Here is a 23,069-nt window from a genome sequence, read left to right as displayed (position 1 = left end):
GTCTTGGGAGCGTCAAAGGCTACAGGAGTAAACCCAGACAGAAAATCAAGAGCAGAGCCCCTAAGATGGCTGGACGTCACTGAACATCCTTCCAGCAGCTCCTGCGGCCAAGCTGGTGCTTTCCTTTGGACTACACATGAGGCCAAGAAGGGGAACTTGACAACTGGGCATACCAGGATCTTCATTCCTTCTGCTCAGGCTTGTGCCCGGGAGTGGTCAGCTCTACAATGGACTGACCCATAGCTCACACCCATTGTCCTTCAAGACAGATGGATGCCATCAATGAAGTTACAAATATGATTTGAAGAGAAGCTCATAGTTAACGAGTTTCTATCTTTAATTACGTTCTTCCATATGAGCATAATTAGTAATAAAGACAGCCTAGAAATACTAAGTAGGTACATTTATGGAAAAAGGAACAAAAGCTAACATTTCAGGTCATTGACCTTACTGTTCATGTTCTTTCAGATTTCCTTTTTTTTTTGCTGTGAATTGCAAGTAACAGGGTGACCTTGAATATTTTTGTATTATATTTACCAACAATATGCAGAGGGAAAAATAAATACAATCCTCAGTACACTGCAAGAATAAATATGAATTTTCTTCTAGTATCTGCACATGTAAGGATCTGTAAGTAGATGTATTAGCTTTAACTTGAACATGGTCTGATGGTCTGATCACATATTAGTTTCCATCATTATCATCAACCCATAGGCTTTCTGATACAATGTGTTCAAGCAGATAGGTGTTTATGAATCCCATAGTAACCTTGTCATAAATTCCAGTGCCCTGGAACCTTTTCTTATCTATCCCTCTCTTGAGCACAGGAACCATTTACCAAGAGAAAGTTCAGATAGTAATGCTTACACTGCAGATACCAGAGGAAGATTCAAGTCTAGGGTAAAAACCTACAGAATTAGTCTTTACAAATTAACAGAGGATTGTGCTTATTTTTCACTCCGCATATTGTTGATAAACATCAGATCAAAACAAGACTATACTTAACATACAGGTTACTCTGTTGTATGTAATGACAAACTGGACCTTGGGGATTTCTTGCAAGAACTAAAAAAAATCAAAAGGAGATACCCAACTAAGTGCAGTGATAGTTATTTTTGTGTTGGTTTATTTCACTGTAACATTAAAATCATTAAGCTGTACTGTTTAGGAAAACAGGAAGAAGCTGCCACACCCCACCCCTCCCACTTCTAGTCCTGGTTGACTCTATAGGGTTGATTAGCATGGAATGTTTTTATTTGAAACACTGAAGCAAGTATTTGTCACTACTTAATCCTCTATGTGACAAGATGGAACTTAGTCTCCTTTAACATAGTATCAAGGGCAGATAATTTTCTTCCATTCAATCTATTCAGTTTGATAGCTGTGGACAAATTAAACGAATGAAAGACCAACCAAGACACCAATAGAATACAAAATGGATTCAACACTCCAAACTGGACACAAAATAGGCTCCCAACCTCAATATCAATATGTTGGGTTCTGTGGTATTGTTGAAACCCAAGGAAAAAATAAAACTTAAAACAGGTAATCACTGACAAGGCATGGCAGAATAATGGCTGAGTTATTGGACCAATATCCATGAATTTTCAGTGTTGATCTGGAATCACAAGCTTGAATCCTTTGAAAGGTGTGCTTCATTAATGGTAACCTTGAAACTACAGGGCTGTTCCAAAAGCCATCTGGGAAGGAAACAGGTCATCTTTATCCAGTTTGGCCTAGGATACAGCTCCATTCACATTCAAGTGAACTAGTAAATAAAAACAAAATCCTGTGAAAACTATGAGAGAAACACAAATTTGGATAAACATGCTGATGTAGAGTATACATGCAGCAAAAAAGGAGCTCCAAATTCGACCACCTTCAGTTTCTAGTAAAATTTCCTCTTTTCATTCCTTATGATATATAAACAGCCTTATGATGTACATCACATCGAGCCTACAATATTTATAGTATTTCCCCATTTTGAAAATTTAGGCTCAGTGTTGATATCACTTTTGCCTTCCAATTCCCACTGTTCTTCCTATTTGTTTAATAAATCCTTGTAACTTCATGTTTCCATCAACTTCCAGGACGCCGTTAACCTCCTGCCACAAGCAGTACCTAGCTACCATCCTTAGTCCCTACTTCCTGATGCTCAACCTGTTTCTTCGCCACATTAACAAAATGCTTTCCATCACATGTGATTTACAGCAGTGACAATCTCTTCTAAGGGATTTTGCCAAATATCTTATATATGGTCATATACATTGCAACCATAGACAATCGTTACACCTGATTGGGTTTAATGAGCACATTCTGCTCTATGAAACACCAAGTTTGGGTCCCTCATCAACTCAGTAGAAAGTTTAAGGGAGATTGGCACATGAATGAATTTACAGGGAATAGAGGGATATGGGCAGAAATTTAGATTAGGCATTGTGCTCAGCACACATATTATGAGAATTTAGGATTTTGTTTGACTCTAGAAGTCTGTGCTCCTAACATCCACAGATTTGGTAAAGACAACTGTTACTGACCTGTAGCTTCCTTTTTGTGTCCTCGGAAGACTTGAAGCTCTTCCTTCAAGTTCCGAATGTCAAACATTTTACAGAGGTGGTCACGCGATGCTGTGAGAAGCCAGTTACCATTCTGATTCCATTTAACTTCCATGACTGTGTTCTTGTGAGCATGACTGTGAAGAAACATCATAATCAGAGTTTGAACTACTGAAACACAATTACCAATCTAACACTGCAAAGCACAATGAATTTAACCATTATTTCAAACAGGTCAATGGTACAAATGTCAACATTTTTTTCACATTTATGGAATGTGGAAATCAGTGGTAGGACTGGACTTTGCCCATTTCTAGGGTGGTAGTTAGGAATCAACTATATTTCCAGGGTTGGACTAGGTAAAAATATTAAGATTTCTTCCCGGAAGATAGTGAACCAGTTTAGGTTTTTCTAACAATGCAGCAATCTTCGTCCATACGGCAGAGGTACAGCACATAAGGAAGTCATTCTTTAAAGAAGCAGTACTAAAATAATCTCACTATTCTGCTTTTATCCAAAAACCTTGCAATGATCTTGGCTTCTATAAGCATCTAAATGTTTGGTACAATCATCTCTGTCCCGACCAAATAATGCACCATCAGTAAAAACAACCCACACTTCAACAAACAGAAATTTTGCCTAATATCTAATCTCACTGAAATGTTTTTAAATTGTGGCTTGCAACTACAAGAGAAAGCAAAATTTCCCAACTTACTTAATGGAATTCTAAATAGTAAACAAAGTCTACTATTAAATCCCCTCCCTCAATTTTTGTTTATGTTTTACTTGTCCAACATCTTAACTCTCTCCCTATCCTAGTTAATACCATACTAGGGTGTCTGATGCCTTTAAACTGAGTGCTCAAAACTGGAAGATTACTTAAAATTAATCTTTTCCATCTATTAAGTCATTACTCCTGTACTGCAATTATCTGCACAACTACTTAATACAACACAAAATTCTTTTCCCAGTATCATGTACTTTTACCTGCAGCCATGAATACATTACATAGTATGTCAAGCTGCATATTTACTATCCCAGGTATTGTACTACCTGCCTACAATCCTCCAATACAAATTACATATTCACTGCATTCTTTGGAATATACCCTTTTTTATGCTCAGCAGTTAATCTCCTACAAAAACTGTAACAAAATCTGCAGTCTGCTGCTCCTTTTCTCAGACACACACTTGCCTACAGAGCCTCAACCCTCTATTCTTAGCTGACAGTTCCCAGAGCTCTGTTCTCTCTTTATGCTTCAAACCTGGACCTGACTGCACAACAGGTACCATATGTTACTCCCAGTTCCTGTAGCAATAAATACCACAGTAATGGCCAAAAATAATAGTAAATGTTTCTAATTTGGAATACACGCCAGGAAGAAATTATGTGAGTGACTAATAACATGCCTCAACTGTGATCAGTATCTAAATCATGACTTATTTGAAATTTTCTTTTTCAACTGAGAAATACCGTAACTCTAGTCCACCGCAATAGAACCGAAATATTGCTTTGCTGTCTGGACCATAATAGGCCAGAGCTTAACAATGCAGAATCCATTAAACAGAATCAATACTTTCCTTCGTTTGTGTCTCAAATTTTGCTGGCTGAGACGCCAGGAAATTAAAAGCTTGAAATTCCTCTTTAGCTTCAATGGAAATACTTTCTCCCTGCTAGCCTTCTAGCTGAGTTAATCCCATTAGTGGCCTAGAGAGCAATATATTGTGAACAGTATTTACATTGAAACCATCAAGACTTACAGTGTTGCAAGACTTTGACCATTCTTAGGATCCCAGAATTTGATTGGCTGCTGACTGTCTTTACTTCCAGATACTACTAATCCCTTGGTGGGATGCCAGTCCACGCACTTCACATCAGCACCATGTCCTAGTGAGAGCACAAATATATTACAAGTATTATTCAAAGCAAACTACTTTACAACCTTCTCTTTAAACTGCACTTGGAACTCAGTCAATCAATCCACATGATCAGAAAAGGGGAGGCACAGTGGCATGTGGTGGTTAGTACATTGCTTTACAGTACAGGCACCTGGGTTCATTTCCTGCTGTGCTTGAAAAGAGCTTGTCCATTCTTCCCATGACTGCATGGGTTTCCATTGATTATTGTAAATTGTTCCATAATTTGGCTAGGATTAAATTGGGGGCTGCTGGGCGGTTTGGCTCAAAGTACCAGAAGGGCTTATTCCACACTGTATCTCAATCAACCAATAAATAAATAAGTTTGGCACTTACACTCAGTGGCCACTTTATTAGGTACACTTGCAAATGTCTAATCATACAAGTATCTAAACAGCCAATCACGTGGCAGCAACTCAATGAATAAAAGCATGGAGAACAGTTAAAAGGTTCAATTATTCAGTACAAACATCAGAATGAGGAATAAACGTGACCTAAGCGACTTCAACTGTGCAATGATTGTTGGTGCCAGATGGGGCAGTTTGAGTACCTCTAAAACTGCTGATCTCCTGGGATTTTCATGCACAAGTCACCAGAGTTTATAGAGGATGGTGTGAAAAACAAATAACATCCAGGGAGCAAAAATGTCTTATTAACGAGAAGTCAGAGCAGAATGGCCACACTGGTTCAAGCTGACACCAGGCAACAGTAATTCAAATAATTACCCGTTACAACTGTGATGTGCAGACAAGCATCGCTGAATGCACAACACGTCAAACCTTTAAGTGTATGGGCTACAACAGCATAAGATCAAACTGGCTTCACGTCCTGTGACCATATAGTAACTGTCTTATTAACCCGACACAAAAAACTCATCCTTTGTACTTCTGAAACGTACTTTAACCCCAGCAATGGCCAGCCACACTGCAGTCCATCTTTCTACTAAGCTCATTAAGTAACATTACCCTTCCTCTTAGCAATATACAGCAAATTAAATCAAAGCAAAGAAAAGACAAGCTAACCTGGTTCAGAAAATCCCCATCTTTCATCTACAGTTGCAAAATAAAGTTTGAGAATCCTTTGCAATTACCTGCTTTACTGCATTAATTGCTCATAAACTGTGTTCTGATCTTCCTCCAAGTCACAATAATAGACAAACACAAACTGCCTAAACAATTGTACCTTTCATGTCTTTATTGAACACATTGTTGAATCATTCAGTCCATGCTCAGGAAAGTATGCGAGTCCTTGTACTTAATAACTGGTATAACCTCCATCAGCAGCAATAATCTCCACCAAACATTTCCTGTAGCTGCTGATTAGAATTGCACAATGGTGAGGAAAAACTTAAGGTTATTCAAGCAGTTCATCAATACTTCTGGGATACCTTGCATGAACAGCTCTCTTCAGGACATGCCATGGCATCTCAATTGGTCTGGACTCGGAGTTGGCCATTCCAAAACACAAGCATTCTGTTGATTTACTCTTATGACTATGGAAGCTTTGTGACTGTTATCAAATCTATCCATACCATCTTTTGGCCTTAACAGTCACACACTTATAGATACTGATTGTCAGGTTTACCGTTGAAACATGCAATCAGTTTCTAAGGCCAAACAATAACATGGATAGATTTACTCTGGTGTTTCAGATCATTGCCTTGTTGTATCATGCAACTTCTATCATCCAGCATCAGGTGATGGCTGCTACCCTGACAGACTCCTGTAAAATGCCTTGGTACAATTTTGAATTTGTTGTTCCCAGGCCCTGAAGCAGCAAAGCAGCCCCAAACCATGATGCTCCTTCCACCATGCTTCTCAGTTGGGATGAGGTTTTGGTGTTGGCGTGTAGTACCCTTTCTCCTCCAAACATAACGTGCATTTCTGCCAAAAAACTAAACTTTTGTTTCAGCTGTCCACAGAACAAAGTCCCAGAAGCGTTGTAGAACATGGTCTGTCGCAAACCTGAGACGTTCAGCAATATATTTTGGAGAGCAGTGGTTTTCTCCGTGGTGTCCTTCCATGAACACCATTCTTGTTCAGTCTTTTTCTTATAGTGGACACATAAACAGAGACTTCAGTAAGTTCTAGAAATTCCTGCTGTTACCCTGGGGTTCTATTTCACCTCCTTCAGCATTGCACGTTGTGCTCCTGGTGTGATTTTTGCAGGATACCCACTCCTAGTGCGAATAGCAAAAGTACAGAATTTCCTCCATTTGTAGACAATTTCTCTTTCTGTGGATTGATGAACACTCAGATCTTTAGAAATATTTTTGTAGCTTTCTCCAGCTGCACACATCTCTACAATTCTTCTAACATTCTCAGAAAATTATTCCGATCAAGGCATGGTGCACATAAACAGATCTTTCTTTAGAAGAGCACGGTCTGTCAGTAACCTAATTTTGTGTGTCTTTTTTTTTAAAAAGGGCAGGGGACCTTTACAACTCACACTTCCAATCTCTTCTCATTGATTGTAATATCTGACTTCAAATATCTTTTTTTGATGGCATTACCCCCGAGGTTCACACACTTTTTTGAACCTAGGCTGCGATTCTTTAAATGATGTACTCAGTATTGACTAGAAGTACAATTGCTTACGTGCAATTAGCTTAGGCAGATTGAGTTTGTCTATTATTGTGACTTAAAGATCAGACCACATTTTATGAGCAAGTAATGCAGAAAAGCAGGTAATTGCAAAGGTGTCACGATTTTTTCTCTTTCAACTGTATAACCATATCACAAACATCCAAATGAGTTCACTAAACTCACAGGAATTAGGTAACAGAGTTTATTCACCAAATTCACTTAGAGAATGTACAAAGTCCTAACTCATCTAACCCATTGGTTATTTAAAGTTGGAAGTAAAATATCAAAAAATGCAAATGCTCAATTTAAATAAAATGGCTTGCAGGTGAAATCCATGGACACTACCTCATTACTGCACTATGTTTTGCACTTTTATTCTAATATTATTTGAGTAATTTATAGATTTTTATGTCTCATACTGTATGCCTACAAAACAATGCATTTTATATCATATGTCAGTGATAATAAATCTGATTCTTTAAACACATACTAAAACTTTGCTCCAAGATTGCACTTTCCTCTCCAACAACTCTTAAAATCTTTTTGATGCCCAATTTATCCAAGTTGATCAAAATTCATCCTGCTCTTCTTTTAGTAAAGAACCTTTGCTACCCATCAGAGAGCCTTGGTGGGAACATCTCATCTGAAAGGTGGCATCCCCAAAGTTAAGCACTCCCTCAATACTGCACTGGTGCTTTCTCGAGGCACCACCTCTTGATGATGTTCTCAATGGTGGGGAGGGTTGAGCCTGTGATTTGGTCAAAGAAATTTGATTAAATTCCTGTGGATGGACTTGAACCTGGAACTTTGTACTTCAGAACCAGCTACAATGTTATGAACTGCTTTTCAAAATCTACAACTGCTGTTGCTGGAACAAAAATTACGAACTAAACATTGATTCTTGATTTAATGCAAATATGGATCATTTAATAGCATACTTTACCCTAATACTGTTTTTGATAAGGAATGGAAGAAAGAATATCATAGGATAGAATTTATGGAGCTAATTCTGTACAATGACACATGATGACTGGATGAACAATCGTCAATGTGCAAAAGAGTGATGCCAGCAATGTACGGGACTTGCAAAGCTACTTAGAAAGGCTCTATGTTATCTCATACTTGGTTTATGTTGTATGCAATTTTACACTTTTCCCCAAGTTTCAACATTCTACAATCCCCAATAGTTTAATGATTTAGCTGGGATTTACATGACTGAAATAATCCATGATGCAAGACTACTAAGTATAACAAGAAATTAAGTTAGGCTTTGTAGAGTTGAGGAGCAGTTCGAAGATAATGTGGACAACTTCTGTATATTTTAAAGCTTCTCATCTTGTTAACGTGGATTTATTTTTAGCATGTGCTGAATACAAGTTAAGACATTTTCAGAAGCGATATTTTCTGTGACTAAGTGACATTAAATATTTTATGATGTAATTATATGATTATGGAGTAAAAGATAGTATTGATTTATTTATTCAAAGTCACAAACTGCAAAATTACAGAGCACCGAGAATGTTACCAAAGGGTAATTTTCTTATTTTTTAATTCTCCCCTTCCTCTAGACCTCTATATCACCATCACAAGGCAAAGCTGAGTTACAAATAGCCATTACAAATTCACAGACTTCACATATATCTTGATCACACCTCCTCCCAGTTTGCTTTGGCTTTGTCCAACCTGTATTGTTGAGACTTCTCTCATCAGTGCATTTAAGATATCTTCCTTTATTTTAACCATGGCTCCTTCTCCATTACAGTCGACTTTGCTCTCAACCAAACTTGAACCCATCCACATCTGGGATAGGGCTTTCCTTGTCCTCGCATTCCACACCTCCAGCTTCCATATCCAGAAAAAAAAATCACCCTCATAATTTCTACCATCTTTAATGAGATACCAACACACAAGCTTTTCCTTACTCTCCCAGAGTTCCAAATGGACAAGCCTTTCTATAACTGTCCGATTCACTACCACTTCCCTTAATATGGCAACCAGCGACTGCAAAGCACATCACCTCTCTTTTTTCTAGCTTTTGGGAACCTAAGTATGCCTTACAGGTGAAGCAATAGTTTACTTAAACTTCTTCCACTCTACATTTAGTGCTCACTACATGGACCCCTCCAGAGAAACCAAACACCAATTGGATAATGGCTTTGCAGAGCATCTCTGTTCAATCTGTAAAGATGACCCTAAGTTTCTAGTCCTATGTCACTTTATTTCTCCACTAAATCTCTGATTCTGTCCACAGCTTTTCCAATGAAGTTCAATGCGAACAGGAACACCAACTCCTCTTCTATCCACATTGCTGCCCTCAGGATACAAAACTGAAGTCACCGATATCAAGTAATCTCCAGTTTGTGTCAGAATGGTATCATTCAGGCATATATGAAAAGCAAAGGATGAAGATTCTTAAGATCTGGAAACAATAAAAGCAGGGTCATTGATCAGCCTTTCTCACTCTCTGCAGATAGTGCCTGACTAACTGGCAATTTCCAACATTTTCTATTTTAATCAAATTCTGAGGTCATCAAGTTGCAGTGTTATTTCAATAATTATTTTATTTAGAGATGCAGTGTGGAACAGACCCTTCCAGCCCAATGCAGTACCCACCCATTTAACCCCAGCCTAATCACAGAACAATTTACAATCAAGAGAAAATCTGCAGATGCTTGGAAATCCATGCAACAGACACAAAATTCTGGAGGAACTCAGCAGACCAGACAGCATCCACAGAAAAAACGTATAGTCAACGTTTCAGGCCAAGATCCTTCAGCAGGACTAGGGAAAAAAAACGGAGGAGTAGATTTAAAAGGTGGGGGAGGGGAAAGAGAGAAAAAACACAAGGTGACAGGTGACACCTGAAGGGGGAGGGATGAAGTAAAGTAAGTAAGTAAGTTGATTGGTGAAAGAGACAGAAGGCCATGGAAGAAAGAAAAGTGGAGAGGAGCACCAGAGGGAAACAATTGTTGGGCAAGGAGATAAGGTAAGAGAGGGAAAGAGGGATGGGAAATGGTTAAGGGGGGGGGGGCATTACCAGAAGTTCAAGAAATCAATGTTCATGCTATCAAGCCAAGCTGGAGGCTACCTAAATGGAATACAAGGTGTTGTTCCTCCAACCTAAGTGTGGCCACATCATGGCAGTGGAGATGGCCATGGATAGACATATTGGAATGAGCACAATCAGCACTTTGGAGGCGTCCGAGGTCGCTAGAACCCGCATTGATAGCAGTGGAATCCAGGTTTAGAATATGCCCTGGATTGTTAGAGCCATTGAGGGTCAGCAGGGATCGTGGTCAGGAGATGTCTGGGCCTGCTGGGGTTAACAATTTACAATAACTAATTAACCCATTAACCATTACGACTTTGGAATGTGGGAGGAAACCACAGCACCTGATGGAAAACCACGTATTCATGGGGAGGACATACAGTACCAACTCCTTATAGGACAACACCAGAATTGAATTCAAAGCTCCAAGCTGTAATAGCATCGTACTAACTGTTTCGCCACTGGTGGCACCCCTCTCTACACAGATGCTGTCTGCCCTGCTGAATATTTCTAACATTCTTGATTGTTTCCATTTTCCAGCAATAGCCATGTTCTGTATCCCTCAGTTGCAATAACTTTTATTTCTCTTTTCTCTGTTTCATTCATCACTCGCTACTTATACATGCTCTGGATATGTGGCCAATCGTGTTTGAAATGAAACTACTAGTATATAGAAAGCTCGCAGATACAATAGAAACAATCGGTGTTCCAGTTTTCCTCACTCACTCTGATAGCCTTCCCTTGTAAAACAAGCCAATGATGCTTTTGAAATTTCTCCAGCTTTTCTTCAAACATTCTATAAAAGCCAGACTGGTTGTGTCTCCAAATACCTGAGGCAAGTTCTTCAAATAAATGCAATGGGCAAGGTTTTAATCAATTTGGCAGGGTGAGGGGAGCATTAAGCTGGAGCATTAAAAAGGAAAAACAAGATGTATTAGTGATAGAAATTGTATGGCTTTAGGGAGAATCTAATTTAGAAAGAATGTCTAATGTTAACCTTACAGTGCATTCAAGTAGATGAGGTACAGGCATTAATAGTTACAATGGAATGTTCTGATAACAGAAAACTGTCTTAGAAAAAAAGGCAACACTGGGTACTAGCTCAGTCCAGATGAAAGGTCTTAACCTGAAATACTGACTGCTCATCACTCCATAAATTCTGACCTGAACTCTCCAGAGTTGTGTGGCTACTAAACACTTCTGGACAAGAAAGCCCATGCACAAAAGAGAAAAATAGGAAAAGAGAATGGCATGAGCACTACATTACACTACAAAATTATTTGTAATGGCTAGGGGCACATTATTCCCATGGATAAAAGAAAGTGCTGCTGGCAACAACATAAAAGCTGCAATTGTATATCCATGATGGGGTTCACCACTGTGTAACAGCACCAAGGAATGCTTTAACTTGTCAAAACAAAACAAACTGAAATTCTGTCCCTCAGGTTTACAGTCTAGACCTCATTTTCAAGATAGATGGGTGCAAGAATTTTGACGCGATGATATTGGAGTTATGAAGATCTGGGTAATAATGTTGCAAAGTGAAAAATTGATTCCATATTCCAGAAAACTTACTTTTTTTTATTATGTATGTTCCTAGCCCAATGAAAAAGCAAGTTATCCTCAATCTCTGTTTTTTGGGAATAAGGCAATTCAAGTATTACAAATGTCAGAAGGGGAACATAAAGACAAAATGTTTTTTCCATGATAAAGTTTAGATTAACTATAGAAAAGGTTAGTGCAATCTAGAATAAAAATACTTAATTAGTGAAAGCCAACTTCAGCGACCTGGCTGGGATAAAATGGCAACAAGGATTGATAAGCAAACCCAAATGAGCAATGGATACCCTTTAAAGAGGAAACAGTTTGGCTAAGTTCCCACATGAAGAAAGGTAGGAGAGCCAGAGAGAAAGTTTTCTAGATAATGGAAGAGATTATAGAAAATATGATAGATTTTATATTGATGACTAGTTAAGAACCAATATAAAAAGTTTAAAGTAAAAATGAAACAAAAAGTATTAAAGATTGACACAGAATACTGATAATTAATGTAAAATGAAATTTAATTTTTTGTTATGTGTACAAGTAGTAACTGAGATAGCCAGTTAAGGACCAAATATCAAACCTGTGATTAAACTTAAAGATCACGGCAGATGTTCTAAATGAGTATTTGCCATTTCTACTACTGTAGATAGAAGTTGTCAAAGCCAAAGTCAAGGGAAATCATTGAGATAACGATTATGCAAAAATTGAAGAACAAGGTACCAAAAAAGATGGCTGTACAAACAGCAGATATGTCACTGGATCTGAATGCAGCTGAAGGAAGAGTCAGAATACTACAGCACAGAAACAGGTCCTTTGGCCCCATGAGACATGCCAAACTGATATTCTGCCTGGTGTTACAGAACCATTCCTGGACCATAGCCCACCATAAACCCTCCCATTGTTGTAATTGAACTTGTATCCACCACTTCTGCTGGCAAATCATTCTACAGTCACACCACCCTCTGAGTGGTGACATTCCCCAAATATTTCACCTTTTACCCTTAACCTATGGCCTCTAGTTGCAGCCTCACCCTACCTCAGTGGAAAAAGATGGCATGCACTTATCCAATCTATATCCCTCAATTTTGTATATCTCTATCAAATCTGCCCTCATTTTCCAACACACCAAAAAAACCCAGTCCTAACCTATTCAACCTTCCTCTATAATTCAGATCCTGGCATCATCCTTGTAAATTTTCTCTGTAGTCTTTACATCTTAGTGGAAAATATGTAAACACAAGACCAAACCATTGAATATTTGAGACTGTTATGATTTTATCCAAAAAAGATGCAAGAATAAACCCACAGACTGGTCAGCACCATCAGAATCAATCAGATGGGCAAAATTAATAGCCAATTGAGAATGCATAATTAAGGAAGTCCACACCAGTATGTTAGATGTCAACTATGTGTAACCACCCTGTATTTTGGTTAGGAAGCAGAAAGGGTTATATCTTTCACTCGAAAAGGGCTAATGCTTTTCTACTTTTGTATCTTTTACTGGTAGTAAAGTGTCACAGAATGGACTTGTTAACAAAACTAAACAGGCAATACCAACAGAGATACCAGCCAAGGGACAAAGAATGGACACTGCCATCTTTAGAATGAATGGAAAAAAAAGACAGTGATATTCTTCAGGACCACCACTTGCATTGATGTAGTAATGGTTTGTAGCATATCTTCAAGACGTGCTAATGGCATGGAACTTGAAAGCAAGGAGTTTGAAGAATAATGACCATGCCAGACAGGAAGGCTAGTGGACTGGACATGTATGTGGCAGATAAAATTAACCAAACATGCAAGAACAACAAAAGATAATAAAAGTTTAAGAGTGCAAGTCATAAAGACCAGGGTATATTTACATGCTGTTTTGAAGATTGTCAGGGCAAGTTAGGAAAGCTCCTTTCCCTAAAGTTTTGTTATATTTCATCATTCCATTTGGTGTGCATTGTGCAACTTGAGTAGTAGAAAAACTTGTCAAAATTATATCTTAGAAATACTAAATAGGTGAACACACTACCATTAGCTGAACTCTCTTTAAATACATTGGACTGGCTTCATTTGTTCTTATTATATGAGGGCCTTTCTTGGACCATACCAAAGGAACCAACAGCCAAAACAAAAAACAAGCAGGAAGGCAGAAGCAGGGACTAAATAAATAAACTCTCAGAGTGGTCAATCACATCTTCTGACTGGGAACATTTCGAACTTTTACAGATAACAGCAATTCCAGCAATTAGATCAGCACTTCCAACAGCTGCATTTTACATTTCTAGTGTTCAGTATTTTCCTTTGCTAATTTCATTCTTTTTTCTATTCCCCACAATGCTGATTACAAACTTTATATGAAACCATCTGCGTACAAGGATTTCTAGATGCAATGCCTTGTACATTTTAGACACTGCATTAGTGAATTAAATGATACAAGGTTAATGAGAAAGGCCAGAATCATTTTAAATTTAAGATAAAATCTACAGAGTACTGGTTAATGTTTTTCATGCACTTTACTAAAGGTCAAGTTTTAATCTTTCTATCATTATTGGAATGGAATCTGTGATCTCAGTACTAGACTGCAGTGCATTTTTACATAGTGAGCCACCTTGCAGCCAGAAGTATGCTCGCTTTTCTTTATTAAACTGCAGTAGAGATATGTTCAAGTATAAATATATCCTTTGTGGAAAGAACTTTAAAAGTAGTTAAAGAAATATTTAAATTGCATCTTTTATAACTAAACGGGAAAATGTCCAACAGGAGGCAGAAGCAGATAACCATAAATTCCATGGAGATTTTGCTTCGTGGCTTGCATAAACATTTGAAACATTTCAACTTGGTTTTCATTAGGAAATTAAATGTTATGGAAACTATTCCCAATCATTTATGATCTCTAACAGCCTTGCAGTGAAAAGACTTAGGAACAAGTGGACTGGTTTGCAATGTAAACAATTAGATGCAAGATTACTTATTTTAGATCACAGGCTATGGCATACATTATGATCTTATATTGTGGATTATATGGAAGTAGTTATTTGTAAGATGGTCCAAATCCAAATTTGGCCCAAGTCACATGAAGCTATAGGGTATAAAGAATACCTTCATAGTGATAACATCACATCCTAAAAGTTCCTTTCTAATTGTGAAATTTAGAAAAAATTATCAAGAGTTACATGCTGTTGACCAGTCACAAAGATAAGCAAAACCATGACTTCTCTTTCACTGATGAAACAGGTGAGGCGAGGATGAGACTGGTAGTTTATTTGATATAAATACATAAACATTAAGAAAGGTACCGTGCAAGGCTGAGTTATGGTTGCAAGATTTTCACATTTATAAACAATTTAGACAATGGAGTAGAAAGTTTTCCAACAAGGCAAATGCAGAGAGTGTTGTAATTAGTGCGACACAAAGTATTACACCAAATGGAATTAAAAAGAAAAGTCCATTCATATTAATGCTAACTTTTAAAGAAAATTGTAAATTATATATAGTGGATTCTCATTAATTAGGACACATCACTTCCAGTACATTTTCACCCAATTAGCTGAATTCTCACAAAAAGAGATAAAAGGATATAAAAAGACAAATTACCATTTAACTGAGTAACAAATTATGCAATTGAGATATAGAATGAATTAGAATACACCAATGCTACCACCAGACTATAAAGCTGTGTATTAGTTCCAAATAATTATTAATGGAGGAATTCATCCAATGCATGCTGCCATGTATTCAGGAAGGGGTAGCACCTTTGTCGAGTCCTTTCTGGGGCTGCTCACTCACTAGTACCCAGCGGACATTCAGCTCTCACCTACGGCTCCAAGTAGCTGTCCACATGCGACAGCAGAAAGGTGGGCTAAACAAGGTGAAGGTAGCTGGTGGACCTCATAACCTGGTGAAACAGAGACATGCCTGTCCTAGCATGTGAAGTCAGCTCCAGTGGACTGAGCAGATAAGATCAACAGTGAGATCCAACAGCCAAGAATGCAGTTCTGTAATGCTTCATGGAGAGAGAAGGGTGTGATAAGGCATGGAACTAGTCACGGTTATTGCACTGTGACCACGGGAACACCCCAGTTTGTGACATCTACTCATATTACTCGACTCAGACTTCTGAAGAGTGGTACTGTTCCAGTTTTCCACTCTCCTGCACTGGTTTCACTGTCATCATCAGATACGACGGACAATCAACAAGCAGCAGTGTCCTTTTGACTGACTTTAAACAAACAAAATTAACACAGACACCTAGTGCAGATAGTGGACTGCCTTCACACAATGCTTTTGGCAATTTCATCCTCCAAACTTTCATTATTATTCTAACAATCAAGATGATTGCGAATATCTTCAAATTACTTGTAATTCTCAACTTACTGAAGCAGCCAAACAGCTTCACTTTCACTCCCACCCATTTCTGGCATCTCCAAGCCTGAATGCTTCAACTGCTTATTTCTCGCCAACTATCACTGAAAAAAAATCAACCGCTTTTTGAACACAAACACACACAACTGACGCTTTTTAAAAACTGTTCATTCTCAGCACAAGTTCACGATTGATGTTAACTAGAAACTGTTCGGCAAAAGTCTCCAGTTCTAATTAAGCAGCATAGTGCCCCAAATAAAAGAAAGAAATTCCAGCTATTTTCTTTATTTAGTTTTGTTCTTTAAGAGCTGTTCCAAATAAATGCTGCCCTGATTAACCTATAGACTAGTTAACTGGAATCCACTGTCCCTTAAATACTGTATCATTTTCATGGAAGAATGGGAAGGTAAAAGTAGTTGAGCAATAAATGAGAGGATTGCAGCATCTAAAAGCTTTTATTTTTTTTTGGATGGGATTGGATTGGTACAAGAGAAATACAGAAACTTCACAGAGCTGCCCCTCAGTTGGAAGTACTGATGACAGGTTGGATATGATCTGTGCAGGAACTAGGTCTGCTGGAACAAATGGCCACTTTCATTCCATTCTGCTTCTCTATAATTTAGCACTCTGCCTTAAAGTGAAATTTTCCTATTACCATTAAAAAAATCTTGTCTTTCTTCTGAAAAATAGGCAAGGAATCATACGATTAAAGGAGTCATTTTAAAGAAGGTTCTGATAGCCTGATCCCTACTTGCTTTCCTTTTGGTTCTTTGGGCATTTATTGAAACTTTATAATCTCACTTCAAAGAAATTGCTTCCCTAGTCCAACTATTATGTTGTTTACATAGTGGCTTGTTTACATAGCCAAATAAAGGCTGAAGATACTACCTCATTGACAGTTTGCAAGAAAATAGTAGACAATAAGATTTGGAGTGTCTGAGGACTCATTTGAGCTGGATTCATTTATGCCATTTGCTAATATGGAAAAGTATTTGAAATGATTTTGCAAATTGGTTACTAAAATAATTTATAATTTGTACATTGTAAAAAAAATAATCATACATCTTAAATGCAATATAACCCTGAAGGAAAGCAAAATGAAGAAAATTTCTGATATCTTATGTCAAACATTGAATGCTGATAAAGGAAACACTTTTGGCCTTGGGATATGGTATGAACTGAAATGACATAATTCCTTCTTAAATAAAATGTTTATTCCCCAATTTGATTAATGTCCTACTACTTTTGATGTGTAAAATAATAAAGGAAAGCCAGCATGGCTTTGTGCGGGGCAGGTCACGTCTTACCAACTCAACTAGTTTTGTAACAAGGTGACGAGAGAGACTGATGAAGGTCGAGCAGTGGATGTTGTCGATACGGATTTTAGAAAAGCATTTGACAAAGTCCCTCATGGGGAGCTAATCCAGAGGATTAGGATGCATTATGTCTGCGGCAAATCAAGTATTTGGATTCAGGAACTAGCTTGCATATAAAAGACAGAGGACAGTAGTTGAAGTGAGCTGAAGGTCAGTTTCACAAGGATCTGTGTGGGGATCTCTGCTGTTTGTGATGTATATAAATGACCTGGATGAAAATGTAGATGGGTGGGTTAGTAAGAATGCCTCTATTCTAGCCCTCAGCAGACTCATAGTCCATCCAGAGCTTCTGGTTGGGGATGATTCTGAATATTTTTGTGGGGACATACTCATTTACAACTGCTTGTATAAAGTCCATGACAACCGTGGTGTATTCATTCAGATCCGCTGGTAAGTCCTTGAACACTGTCTCAAAGCAATCCCGCAGCTGCTGCTCTGCCTCCCATGACCACCTCTTTGCTGTCCTCATCTCTGGAGCCTTGCTCTTTAGCCTCTGCCTGAATTAAGAGGGCAGTCAAATGATCAGATTGCTGAAATGTGGTCTAGGGATGGAATGGTAGGCATTCCCTTATCATAGTACAGCAGTGGTCAAATGTGCTGGGACCTCTGGTGCTACAGGTTATATGCTGAATAAAAACACAAAATGCTGGCAGAACTCAGCAGGCCAGATAGCATCTATGAGAGGAGGTAGTGACGACGTTTCAGGCCGAAACCCTTAATCAGAAGTGAAGTTATATGCTGATGGTATTTGGGCAGAGATGTCTTGAAACAAGCCTGTTTGAAGTCTCCAACTATGATTTGAAATGTGCCAGAGTAAATTGCTCCTTGTTTGGTGTTGACAACATGTAGTATCTCTAGTGCCTGATTACAGTCAGCAAATGGTGGTGTGTCAAGTGCGATAGGGGTCATGGATGAGAACTCTCTTGGTAAAAAGAATGGCAGGTACTTGATTGTTATGTGTTTCAGGTTGGGAGAACACAAGTATGGCAAAACCTCCACACTGGAGCACCACAGAGTGTTTATCATGAAATGCACAACCCTTCACCTTTTGCCTTTTCCGAATCAAGATTTCTGGTCCATCCAGTGTTTTGAGAAGCCTTCGGGTCTTATCGTCCAATCTGGCTTGCTCGGAGTAAGCCATTTCTCAGTAAGACATAGAACATAACAATTCCTCAATTTCCTCTGATACAATAATCTTGCCCTCAGGTCTTCAATCTTGTTCTCCAGCAACTGCGCCTTTGCTAACAAGGTTCTGGGTGAAGGAGGTCTCATTCCCCTGCTTTTCAGCCTGGCTTGGGAGTTCACCATCTGTCACACTTCTGGCCATGACAATGAACCACCTTCTGCTTAAAAGTGGAGAGTATTCTGCCATTACCCTAGTAATGGTGTACATTTCACCTTAGTCCAACAGGCTCAGGAGGAGGTGTGCATTGTGATCAGCAGTTACAAAACAGCTCATCCTGATCATTGCAGGAGATTTCACCCAGGCCACCTTGAAAAAGTCTCCAAACAACTATCATCAACATTTCTACCTGTGGAACCAAAGGAGCCAACGCACTTGACCACTGTCAAGGAAACCTACCTTGCCATCCCACGCCCACACTTTGGCTAGTCTGATCACCTTCAAATCCCAACATACAGGCAGAGAGTAAAAACTGCAGCACCAGTGGTGAGGTCCAAGAAATTATGGTCAAGAGAGGTGGAAGAGGGCTCACAGAACTGCTTTGTGTCAGTGGACTGGACAATATTCAGGAACTTACCTTTGAATCAGAGTGAATCCACCACAGTTGTCACCAACTTCATCAAGACCTGTGTGGCTGAGTTGTGTGCTTTCGTGAACTAGATCTATGGCATTCAAGGTCGGTGATTCAGAACTATTCAAGTCCAAGTACAACCTATGGAAGGCTATTTTAAGGGTGAGAAAACAATTCCAATTGAAGTTAAGAGTTGGAATCAGATGCACATCAAATCTGGCCATGGTTTACAAGCTATTACTTCCTACAAGGCAAAGCTCAACATCATGAATGTCTGTGATGCTTCACTCCCAGATGAGTTCAACATTTTTTATGCTAGCTTTGAAAGGGAGAATAAAACTACACCTGTGCTAATCTCTGCAGTATCTGGTGACCCCATGATCTCAGTCTTGGAGGCTGACGTCAGACCTTTCGACAAGGTGAACCGCCACCAGATGTCAAGTCCAGATGGTGTACCTGGTAGGGCATTGAAAACCTGCGCTAACCAACAGGCAGAACTGTTCAAGGGATCATCTTCCATCTCTCACTGCTGCAGTCGGAGGCTCCCTCCTATATCAAAAGGGTGACAATCATAGCAGTGCCCAAGGGCAGAGTGATCTGCCTCAACAACTATCACCCAATTGCACCCATATCTACTATGAAGTGCTGAAAAGTTGGCAATGGCCAGAATCAACTTCTGCTTGAGTAAGGGCCTGGACTGCTACAATTGGCCTATTGCCACAATAGGTCTACAGCAGATATAATCTCACTGGTTCTCCACTTGATGGTGGACCACCTAGACAAAAGCAATACCTATGTCAGGCTGCTATTTATTGATTACAGCTGAGCATTCAACACAAACATACCATCAGTTCTAATTATCAAGCTCCAAAATCTGGGCCTCTGTAACTGGATCCTTGACTTCTTCACTAGAAGACCAGTCACTGCAGATCAGCAACTCAATGACGCATGCTTAGCCCATTCCTCTACTCCCTCCACACGCACACAGTTCGAACACCATCTATAAATTTGCTGCTGATAAATTTGTTGGCAGAATTTCAAATGGTAACTAGGACACATACAAGAGCGAGATAGATCAGCTGGTTGCTTGTTGTTGCAACAAGAGCCTTGCACTCAATGTCAGTAAGACCAAGGAACTGATTGTGTACTTCAGGAAGGGCAAAATGAGGGAACATGCACCAGTTCTCACTAAGGGATCAACAGTGGAAAGGGTGAGCAGTTTCAAGTTCCTGGATGTCAACAGCTCTGAAGATCTATCCTGGGCCCAATTACAAATAAGACACAACAGCAGCTATATTCCATTGGGAGTTTGAGGAGACTTGTATGTCACCAAAGACTCTTGCAAATTTCTCCATTCTGACTGGTTGCATCACTGTCTGGTATGGAGGGACCACAGCACAGAATCAAAAAAAGCTGCAGGTAGTTGTAAATGCAGCCAGCTCCATCATGGGCAATAGCCACCCCAGCATCAAGGACATCTTCAAAACCTGATGTCTCAAGAAGGCCACATCGATCATTAAGGACCCCCATCACCGGGGACATGACTTCTTAATGCTAGCATCAAGGTGGTGGTATAGTAGTTTGTAGACACACTTAATGTTTCAGAAACAGCTTCTTCCCCTCCACCATATTTTTGCATCACTTAATTTAACTTTTTATAAATATTTTATTGCAATTTATAGTTTTTAAGAAATTATCTACATGACATATGCCAGTTATATTAAATGCTGAGTCTGACTGTTTTAGCAATACCTTCTTCCACTCTATCATCTGATTTCTGAATGGACAATGAACTGATTAACTCTACCTCACCATATTTGCTCTTTTTGCATTACTTATTTAATTTTATTTTAATGTATATTTGATATTTTTATTTTGTTATACCCTGTGAATTACTGTACTGCTGCATATTAACAAATTTTATGACATACTTCAATGATAATAAACCTGATTGACTTCTTCGGAAGAGTTTTCAACCTGAAATGTTAACCATTTCACTTCTCACTCATGTTGCTGACTTGCTAAATGTTTCCAGAACTTTCTAATTTAGATCTCCAATATCAGCTTTTTTTTGGTTGGAAGGAGACTGAAGTTACAAATTCTACAACTACTGATAGAACTATCAGACTGAGTTACTTTGTGATCCAGGAAAATGAAGCTCTTCTTTCAAATAACTTGGATTTCAGAGTTACAAACCTTTTCTATAGCAGCCTCAGCTCTGTTGGGAGCCTGCCAGCATTAAGCAAATTGAGGTTCAAACTTCATTGTAGGAAGTGCAATGAAATGTTAGACCAAAGCATTGCTGGCCCTCCAAAGTAGACATCAAAATGTCATGCCAAATTTAAAAAGGAATTTATTTCTCCTTGCCTCAATATCAATATTCCACATGAAAGCCAAGGATGAAATTAGCTGATATACCAGAGCTCTGCTAGCTTTATTCAAAGCACATCACTAAAAATATCTTCATCACTAGCTCAAATTCCAGGGATTCTCCATATAATTGCAATACGGAAGTGACCTTTACCACAAGGGTTTGTGAAGGGTTAAAGGATACACCACCATTTAGAGAAGGGCCTTAAAAATGTCAGTGCCTGTAAGCTAAGAGTAAAATTTTAAAAATTGAACCTACACCAAAAAGCATATGATATTGCACAGGTATTTATTTACACCATAAAGCTCACGCTGGCTCTGAAATATAGTTATCTAATTGGTCTGATATTTCCCCAAAGATTTGCAAATGTTTCTAATTCACCCAGAAAGTTGCTATTTTCTATCTACAGTTCAATGCATTCCTGTAATAGTTCAAAGCCTTAAAAAAATACTCTCATCACTGGTTGTCTGGCCAATTATTAGACAATGCATTTGGAATTGATTTAGAATAATTTAATTTTATGCTTTCATTTATAAAATGATGCATTATTTTAAACTGTTTTACAAATGCTTTAAAAACATTATTTGATCTTTCATCTTCTAACATTTATGGAATATTGCTTTATACAAACTCGCACATCCCATTCACGAACTTAATATACTACACCACCTCTAAGTACAATGAAACTTCCAAAGGTAATGAAAGATAATATTTGAATGTTGTAGTTTTCTTCCCAGCAGAATAAACTCTGTTATTCAGATTCTGTCATGTCTAAATCTCAACAGTAATTTGCCACTTAATACTACAATTACAGAAGGATGGTTTTGTATATTGTCACATTCCAAACCATACTTTTGTAATCACAGTAAAGATACACTGACTCTTATATCTAAATTCGACTAAACAAATGAATGGGGTGCTTGAACCACAAAGGGATTCTGTTAAGTAAGAAAATAATTGTTTCAAATGAGAACCACCTAAAAAAGAAAAATATAAAAGATTTGACTAGCTTTTAGCAGGTCAGGCAGTGTCTATAGAAAGGAATAAATAGTTGGCATATTGGTCTGAGACATCGGTCGTTTGTTCCTTTCCATAGATGTTGCCAAACCTGCTGAGTTCCTCCAGTATTTTGTAATTTTGTATTTTTCCAACATATTGCAGAATATCTTGTTTATATGGCTTTTCAAACTTTTGGGAGTTTAAAAATAACTACAATGATGAAAAAAACTGTATATTTTAATTTGATTAGTATATGCTGAGAACATTTAACAGTGTAATTTGCACAAAAGATTCTATTTTCAAGATACCTTTAATATAGTTCTTCAAGTAGGCATATTTTAATTATTAAGGTTGCAACTCAAGAGTACCGTTTCTCATGTTTTAAATTACTTTTGTTGAGAACAGATCTAATAAAACTTGTATGATCTAAATACTGGGGGAAAAAACATATCTTCAAAGAAATGCTTTGATTTAACCAGAAACATCTCTTAGAATGAAACTTCCTATCAGCTAGAGTTTAGAAGTAAATTTAACAAATCTTTGTTGCTGGAAGCTAACACTTGAGG

The 23,069-nt window shown here is 38.3% G+C and overlaps 1 protein-coding gene across 2 annotated transcripts in view; it reads right to left on the bottom strand.

The window, feature by feature from the left end:
* LOC132381298 (pre-mRNA 3' end processing protein WDR33-like) overlaps nt 1-23,069 on the bottom strand; it is a 131,241-nt gene that overhangs the window by 42,417 nt on the left and 65,755 nt on the right. For both annotated transcript variants that reach the window (XM_059950679.1, XM_059950685.1), the window contains exons 8-9: nt 4,316-4,442; nt 2,538-2,692 (exon numbers count right to left, since the gene is read on the bottom strand). In XM_059950679.1, the coding sequence (XP_059806662.1) occupies nt 2,538-2,692; nt 4,316-4,442 (282 nt within the window). The remainder of the gene's footprint in view (nt 1-2,537; nt 2,693-4,315; nt 4,443-23,069) is intronic.

Source organism: Hypanus sabinus, chromosome 2 (assembly GCF_030144855.1).
Source record: "Hypanus sabinus isolate sHypSab1 chromosome 2, sHypSab1.hap1, whole genome shotgun sequence".
In the NCBI taxonomy this organism is placed as follows: domain Eukaryota; kingdom Metazoa; phylum Chordata; class Chondrichthyes; order Myliobatiformes; family Dasyatidae; genus Hypanus; species Hypanus sabinus.
The sequence above is the reverse complement of the archived record's forward strand: the minus strand, read 5'-3'. Positions and strand labels throughout refer to the sequence as shown.